Here is a 9,561-nt window from a genome sequence, read left to right on the forward strand (position 1 = left end):
AAGTGCACACACACAGCAGTGAACACACACACACCGTGAACACACACCCGGAGCAGTGGGCAGCCATTTATGCTGCGGCGCCCGGGGAGCAGTTGGGGGTTCGGTGCCTTGCTCAAGGGCACCTCAGTAATGGTATTGAAGGTGGAAGAGAGCACTGTACACTGTATCCCCCACCTACAATCCCTGCCGGACTTGAGACTCGAACTCTCAACCTTTGGATGAATCACCCAAAACAAAACAAAAATACTAAGTTAGATATTCAATTAAACATTTAATGCCATTACTTTATGAAGTTAAGACTTTCTGCTCCAATTTAAGATCTTTTTAGGTCTTAATTTGTGAAGGGCGAAATAAGACTTTTTAAGACCCACAGAAACCCTGCACAAAATTATTGTCTAAAATGTTGAGGAAAAAAATTTATCTGTTCACATGTCTAAATTTGGTCAGCCTAATCAAGCTTTTTCTGTAAAAAAAAAAAAAGGTAAGCTTGTGTTTTCTATAAGAATACAATGTAATGTGTTTGTGTTTATTTCAGTATTCAGTCAGGGGGACAAAGGGACTTCCTGGTACATCATCTGGAGAGGCTCTGTTAATGTCATCACACACGGCAAGGTAAAGCTATTTAACATCAGTTGAGTGACCTTTAGATAGCACTGAGTTTAAATATAGATATACTTACATTGTTGGAAGGCATACTGTGCGCTTCCTCTTAAGGAAAGATGATCTTGTGTATGTGCGTCACACAGGGCTTGGTGACCACGCTTCATGAGGGAGAAGACTTTGGGCAGCTGGCCTTGGTGAATGATGCCCCTCGTTCTGCCACCATCATCCTGAGAGAGGACAACTGCCACTTCCTGCGGGTGGACAAGCAGGACTTTATACGTATCCTAAAGGTAGGTTGTGTGTGCGTAGCCTAGGATCTGCATGGATGGGTAGCTATGGTGGTCTATAACCTGAACTGAACTGCAGGATGTCGAGGCCAACACCGTCCGCCTGGAGGAACACGGTAAAGTCGTTCTGGTTCTTGAGAAGAGCTCGGCGCAGGAGTCCGCCTATCAGGGAGGATCAGCAAGCAGCAACAAGTAAATGATTCTGTCCATTTTTATGCTAAATTGCATACCTCAATGATTTAATTAAAGCTTAGTAATTTTAAGCATCATCAAACAGAATAGCAAAAATGACTGTTTACTAATGTAAAAAAGTATTTTAGCATCATATATATATATATATATATATACTTCACATTTAACCCTTACTGTAAAGGGCATAAGACTACATGTCAATGTTTTAGTTCAAGACAGAGAAAATTCTAACATCAAAAATCATTGAACAATTATAGATTTCAGCTCATGCAGATGATTTAACCCTGTAAAGCCTGACATATAAAATAGCTACAAAAACTATTTTAAAAAAATAGAACAGTTTATAGACAAAATATTGAATACATAAGAAGATTTACAAAATTGTTTGAGTATTATATTTAATTTAATACATATGATTTTTATGGCTCATATAGCATGATGTCAAATTTATTCAGAGGCCCAAACTGAGCAAAAATGTATTTGGTGCAGTTGCTGATATTTATGTAGCTAAAAAGATGAAATTCTGACTAGTTGCAATATAAATCAATGAGATTGAACAGTATAGCAGACTAATTACATAAAATGCATTTAAATATCTGCTGTCTATATCTTCTAATAATATGTCTTTGTAAGATATTTAAATGTAGTAGATTGTGTATAACAGGTTTTCAGAAAAGTTTTGATTATGTTGATATTTTAGACGCCTTAAAATGTGCATCTCAAATATGATACAGTAGGCATTTTGGGGTTAATAAAAACAATTACTTAGTCATTTGAATTGTGTTTACTTAATTTATGAGAATATCTCCTCAGTGTTAAGCCCATTTTACCACACATGTGAGTAAATTAAATCAGCCAATTCAAATTTTCATAAACCATTTATATAAAATCACCAAGTGAAACGAGCCCTGAATAATACATATCCAGAATAGGTAAAGCCGTTCAATGTCTGCAGTGAAAGGTGATTCATCCTGGGTACTATTGTACAATGAAATGCAAGCTCAGTCATTAGTCATCACTGTTATTTGATTTTAAGTGCATTGAACCAATTATGAATGATGTAAATGGAGGACACTCAATATGAATTATTCACCTCTCAGGTACACAGTAATGTCAGGAACGCCAGAGAAGATCCTAGAACACATGCTGGAGACGATTAAACTGGAAACCAATGGCACTGATTTTATAGGTAAGGCTGATCTTGTGTAACATTTAACTTAAATACGAAAGCTTTAGGAATCTAGAATTTGTTTGTTGAAAAACGATCAGTTACTTACAGTACCACTGCAGAAGAACGAACTGAGGGAGAGACCAAAACATTCCTGCTCATTTGGTGTTTAAAACCAGCAGTCAGATGATTCAGATGTTCTGGGATTCTCCACACAGCTCAGTAAAGAAAGCAAGTCCTTGTTAATGAAGTTTATGAGTCTGTTTTGTACATCTGCAGATCCCAGTGTGACTGACTTCCTCTTAACACATCCAGTCTTCATGCCCTACAGCCAGCTCTGTGCAGCCCTCCAGCATCAATATCCTGTCACTACAGGAACTACTGATTTTCTACTTCATATTGATATTTCCTCTGTGTTTTATTTGTTTTGTTACCAGTCTTTATGCCAAAGGGCTCGAAGTTCTAACTGAAACAATAAGTAAGTGTATCCTTAACCTACATTTGTACCTACCAAGCGGAGCCATCAGAAGGTACAGACCTGGAGAAGGCAGCGTATGCTCTCAACACCAAGCAGAAGGTTGTGAAACTGGTGGCTCACTGGGTGGCTCTGTACGGTCTGCTACTGAGGGACAATCCTGTGGCCTCTGAATTCCTGGAGGTAAAAATAGGTTAAATGCTGTAGTACTTCTTCAGTAGTAAAACGTTTCAAATTTCAAATGTTTTCATGGTACTTTAGAGGTGAAGATGGTACACTTTAATACTTAAAGACTGAATAAAATCAAATCAAAATTGACTTTTGTAAATGTAAAAATATACCAATATTATTATGTTTAATCCAAATATGTTATGCATCTTCCCAGGGATGGATGGATGGATGGATGGATAGATAGATAGATACATAAATGTTAACCAATATGGTCATAACCTAATATGTTTAATCCAAAAATGTACTAATGTAATACATCTTCTCAGGGAAAATAATGTTATAAATAAATGGCTAATAATAAAAAATACAAATAAAAATTAATATTATTATAACCTAACATATAAATTCCAATCAGATCCCAATGAATACATTGTCACCATACTGTACTTTATTTTCCTTTGAATACTGTATGTATTTTTCTCAAAAATGTGTCACAAAATAATATAAGTTAATTGCATTGTCAGTGCTGTTGACACTCACGTTGTCTTTAAATGCAATGCAAAAGTAAGTTTATTTAAAATATCACTATTTTTCTGATAGAAATTCAGGGAAGGGGTGATGGCTGACTCGAGACTTTCCATCATGCTCAAAGAACAGCTGAGGGACAGAAGAAAGACAAAAATGTAAGTAACACACTAGTCAATGTCCATTTGTACACATAAAAACACTTGCACAAAAATATTTTGTCATAATTAACCAAAATCAGCTCTCTTATGTTATGATTTGTGACCATGTGACTGATGGATCTGGCTCAGCTGTACTTCAAAAGTCAAGTGAAGTAACTTTTAAAGTTATTTTGCCAGTATGGCACTTCACACTTTGAAGCATTTTCAGAGCCAAACTGATGATATAATCAGATTTAAAGTCATAAAGTAATAAATACCATATATGATTTTTCATTGACCTGCTTTTATAAAGTCCACACCTTTTCTCTTGAGTCTGCTATGTCATCAAACCTCTTTACATAATCCTACATCCCTATTATACTCCTTACAGAACCGAAAATGGATGTCACACTCTGACGAAGGTAAGAGGCCCTGCTTTCTTAATCTAATGGGAAACTTAAAGCGATAAGAGACCAACCAATAAATCCTACTTTATGACACAGCATGATAAACAGACTCGCCGGTGGAAAAGTCAACATCTATGAGGCCAGAGGTCTTTAGACAAATTCAGAGAACAAATCAAAAGTAAATCCCGTTCTGACAGAGTCATACACGCTATATTTGGAATGTACACTACCTATAAGTAGGTCAGCGTTATCTATGGTCACAGCCAACCGTTTGCAGTGTATTTGAGAACAGGTGTCTAAATGACAATTACATACTATATATGCACAGCTACACACAGGGGTGGCTTGGGATGTGGGGGGGGCTGAGAAATAAAAGGGTGGGGGTGTCCCGTGATGAGAGTTACTATGATGCCGGATCCAAAAGCGCAACTTGATAAAAGTTTCATTTCTATGTTTAATACAAGTGATTTTGTCTTTATTGTTCTGTGTTTTCATATATATATATATATATATATATATATATATATATATATATATATATATATATATATATATATATATATATATATATATATATATATATATATATATATATATATATATATATATATATATATATATATATATATATATATATATATATATATATATATATATATATATATATATATATATATATATATATATATATATATATATATATATATATATATATATATATATATATATATATATATATATATATATATATATATATATATATATATATATATATATATATATATATATATATATATATATATATATATATATATATATATATATATATATATATATATATATATATATATATATATATATATATATATATATATATATATATATATATATATATATATATATATATATATATATATATATATATATATATATATATATATATATATATATATATATATATATATATATATATATATATATATATATATATATATATATATATATATATATATATATATATATATATATATATATATATATATATATATATATATATATATATATATATATATATATATATATATATATATATATATATATATATATATATATATATATATATATATATATATATATATATATATATATATATATATATATATATATATATATATATATATATATATATATATATATATATATATATATATATATATATATATATATATATATATATATATATATATATATATATATATATATATATATATATATATATATATATATATATATATATATATATATATATATATATATATATATATATATATATATATATATATATATATATATATATATATATATATATATATATATATATATATATATATATATATATATATATATATATATATATATATATATATATATATATATATATATATATATATATATATATATATATATATATATATATTTTTTTTTTTTCAGTATATACTGTAGTAAAGACTGTACATAGTCTCCCTAGCTGCAAAAAAAGTAACGGATTTCTGTAGGAAACTCTAGTGCAGTGCAGTAATGCAAAACATACTGGTAGGACTTTTTCAGCTTTCTCTGAGAGAAGGCATCCTAAAAAAGGTTTTAAAATGCCACAGTCCATCTTTCACTGATACTTGTTTTTTTTTTTTGGATTCCTCACATTCTTGGAATAAAAACTGCACTTTTTCACAGACACAAAAAAACATCATACCTGAGACCATCAATGCAGTCCATTTATTTCAGACACCCAGTCTGTCTAAACATGTTGAAAACTGCCTTTTGCAGCTCTAAAATATCCAATATGGTCATCTGTTTGTTTCAGCTGAACCAAAAGTTTGATTGGTTTTCTGCTCACGAAGAGCCGGTGGGGAAATTACGGTCGATTAAAGCTCAAGATAAAGGTTTGTATTTTTACTTCAGTGAGAGTTTTAATAATAACCCAATGCCATAAAGAAATTAAATTAAGGGCAGATGAAACAAGGATAATATCCCTGTGAAATTGCTAAAATGAATCAAAATAGACACCATTGAATGTACCTAATTAAAGTCCAATTGTCCGTTTGCAGTCTTATATGAGATCTTTAAACCGGATCATAAGGCTGTCACTGTGATGCTGTCGGTCGATGCTTCAGTGAACGACATCTTGACTACATTAGTGGATCCTGAGAGAGACTATGTGCTGGTCAAGATGAATTCCTCAGGAGGTAAGCTATGAGATTCAGATGATTTGGGTTCAGAGTTTCCTCTGAAGATCTTCTGACTGTGCCAGAACAGTTACAGCTTCAATATTAGATTCTGTCCTACCTGATCAGATATTTGATGTGATCAAAGTTTCTTCGGCTTCTTGCAGACAGGGTCCAGCTCAAGTTGGAGACCACGGCGGTCTCTGCCTCTTTAGGAGTGAATGAGAAGCTTTTCCTCTGCTCTGCCAGCCAAGTGGAACAACTGGTGAGGATGCCAACAGAAGTATTGCTGTTTCATAGTAAAAGATCCACACTGGTGGAAATTCTAGCCATACAAGTCAGCTGTAAATATATACACCAGCTGTGACGTATTTGCTTTTCTGCATATTGAAATACTTTGCAAAATTGGTTATAAAATGTTTTTGGATACTTTAAATAATGAGCTTTTCTCACCAAGTATGCATTTATTTTTTTAAGTTATTGATTTATTTTTATTTCATTTGATTAATATATCATGTAATTATTGAATGAGACAAAATTTCACATTTCAGTCATATAGTTTCAAATGTAAAAGGTTACATTCTGCAGTTAGTTCATTAACAGAATGGTCAAATATTATGGTTCAGATTTAAGAGTCTCCTCTGGCGTGTGTATGTTGCCCCTGACAGACACCGGTGAAAGAGCAGCTGGGGCCAGAGAAGAGCACCATAGACACTCTGGAGCAGATGTGCTCCAAGGACATGGCCAGCCAGCACACCAGCTACGACTGGGAGCTCTTCATGGCCATGCATGAGGTAACAGCCAAACCAGCACACAGATTTGTCACTGGCACATGAAACTGTTTCATTACAATCTTTGATGCCACCTATCTGGTTAAGGAGGAGTATTGAACAAAAATGACTGAAAACTAAGACTAAATGAGAGGATTTGTTATGTTAAAGCAATCGTTCACACACAAATACAAATTTAATGAAAATGTACTCACCCTCGGGCCACCCAGAATGTAGATGAAAATCCTGTGCAGCGAATGGGTGCCGTCAGAATGAGAGTCCAAACAGCTGATTAATAATCCACACTACTTCAGTCCATCAATTAACATCTTGTGAAGTGAAAAGATGTGTGCTCGTAATAAATCCATTAAGACATTTTTAACTTCAAACCCTTGCTTCTGGCTAAAATACAACAGTATAGTCCTCTATCTATATTGCTTTCTCCAGTGAGAGAGTCATCTGGTCTGAAGCACTATTAACAAGCAAAACCAGTTCTAAGCAAATATGTTGGTGAATTTTGATGAGAGAGGACAATTTTCATTGGAAGAACTGATATTATCAATTATGGACTTTTAGCCAGAAACAATGTTTTCAAATTAAAACACCTTGATGGATTTGTTTCTTACAAACACATACCTTTTCACCTCACAAGACATTAATTGATGGGCTGGAGTGGTGAGGATTATTGCGATGTTTTTATCAGCTATTTGGAGTCTCATTTTGACGGCACCCATTCACTGCAGAGGATCCATTAGTGATGTCATGTTACATTTCTCCAAATCTGTTTCGATGAGGAAACTCACCTACATATTGGATGGCCTGAGGGGTGAGTACATTTTCAGCAAATTTACATTTTTGGTTGAACTATTCCCTTAACCACCATAATCAATAATCTCAATTACAGCATCACAGCATATCAATCCTGTAAATATCAGTGTGTACTTGGCATTTAAATAGAAATCGTCTCGCACGTTCAGGGACACAAACGTCACAGGATGTGATCAGTCATGTGTGCAGCGTATCTGTTCGAGAATCAAACATGTCAGGGAAATATTTTACAGCCGAGCTGTCTGAATCGCACGCCTGACTCACACCTGCTGGGTAAACATTTGAAATATCTGACGCCGGCTCACAAATACCTGTATAAGTGCATATCAGATGAATGCTAGTAGGAAGTGTGTCATTTCAATGACTATTTGTCCTACATTCAGAGCAATCGAATACTTTGTACAGAGCAGATAAAAGCAACTCTAATCTTGAAGAGATATATTAATATAGTATACAAAGTGTTTATGAATGATTACTTTTAAAAAAATCGAATTATGAATGGGATAAAATGGGATCTCATTTCTGTACAAAAGTTTGGAATAATTTCGATTTTTCATTGTTTTTAAAAGTATCTTATGCTCACCAAGACTGCATTTATTTGATAAAAATACAGTAAGACCGTAATATTGTCAAATATTATTACAATTTCAAATAACTAATTTAAAATATAATTACTTCTCATGATGGCAAAGCTGAATTTTCAGAGTCACATGATCCTTCAGAAATCATTCTAATATGCTGATTTGCTGCTCAAGAAACATTTTGACTGAAATCATTGTAGACATAACTAAAGTTAGTTTGCTGTGCTACAGGTGGAGTTGGTCTACTACGTTTTCGGACGGGAAAAGTTCCCTGGAGCCACGACGGCTAACCTCGAGCGGTTTGTGCGTCGCTTCAACGAGGTTCAATACTGGGTGGTGATGGAGCTGTGTCTCTGTGAGGACCTGGTCAAGAGAGCCATACTACTCAAGAAGTTCATCAAGATGGCTGTTGTGTGAGTACAATATCAATTCACAAGACTCAAGGCGGCCATATGATACAACATACATGCTTTATAGTAGAGGATATTCCACATATGTCAGTAGTTTAATCATTAATGCTTTTACACTAGTCTTCCTTTATGTCACACTTTCGTTTAAGTTCACCTTCACATCAACATGACTCACTGTAACCACCCGACCCACTAAGACTAATTCACGTAATCTTTAAACAAACTTTGTGCAAACTTTGTTTTGCAACTTTACAGCTATGTAGAAACTTACATAGGAGAATGTGTACAAACTATCCCAATAAATGTTACAAATATATGCTGAAAAAGTTTGTATGTACTGAAAAATATTAGCATAGAAACAATGTGCACTTAGGAATCTATTTTTAAATTTTACAATTACAAAGAAATGTCAAGTAACATATTGAATTAAAATGAAACTTTTGAAATATAATTTTTTTTCTTGTAAAACATACTTTAATAATCTTGTTTTATTTACAACTTCAAAAATCTTTTTTTTTGAACAGCATAAATTATGTGGCTGTTTTTTTTGTCCGTTATTGCAGCACAATATAATCACTTTTTAATAATAATTTGTTGTGTTAACACAGAAAATGACCCAACCCGCATTGTAAAATTCTGAATGTACATTGTTTGAATTTAAAAAAACATTTTTATGTTTTATATGTTTTATGTCCATTTATGACCACTAGGGTACCACTGTCTAGGGTACCACAATGGCCAAAATGTACCACTGTGCCTGCTGTTATCTGTAATATATATAT

General features: G+C 32.7%; 1 protein-coding gene across 1 annotated transcript in view; it reads left to right on the forward strand.

The window, feature by feature from the left end:
• The window catches only part of LOC107723737 (rap guanine nucleotide exchange factor 3-like), a 42,543-nt gene that overhangs the window by 29,809 nt on the left and 3,173 nt on the right, over positions 1–9,561 (forward strand). Inside the window, exons 10-21 of the mRNA XM_016532446.1 lie at positions 747–893; positions 970–1,082; positions 2,183–2,271; positions 2,530–2,608; positions 2,758–2,908; positions 3,497–3,579; positions 3,953–3,983; positions 5,830–5,908; positions 6,074–6,211; positions 6,358–6,455; positions 6,859–6,984; positions 8,601–8,782. Of these exons, the coding sequence (XP_016387932.1) occupies positions 747–893; positions 970–1,082; positions 2,183–2,271; positions 2,530–2,608; positions 2,758–2,908; positions 3,497–3,579; positions 3,953–3,983; positions 5,830–5,908; positions 6,074–6,211; positions 6,358–6,455; positions 6,859–6,984; positions 8,601–8,782 (1,316 nt within the window). The remainder of the gene's footprint in view (positions 1–746; positions 894–969; positions 1,083–2,182; positions 2,272–2,529; positions 2,609–2,757; positions 2,909–3,496; positions 3,580–3,952; positions 3,984–5,829; positions 5,909–6,073; positions 6,212–6,357; positions 6,456–6,858; positions 6,985–8,600; positions 8,783–9,561) is intronic.

Source organism: Sinocyclocheilus rhinocerous, unplaced genomic scaffold (assembly GCF_001515625.1).
Source record: "Sinocyclocheilus rhinocerous isolate Xijiao unplaced genomic scaffold, SAMN03320098_v1.1 scaffold905, whole genome shotgun sequence".
NCBI classification, from domain to species: Eukaryota; Metazoa; Chordata; class Actinopteri; order Cypriniformes; family Cyprinidae; genus Sinocyclocheilus; species Sinocyclocheilus rhinocerous.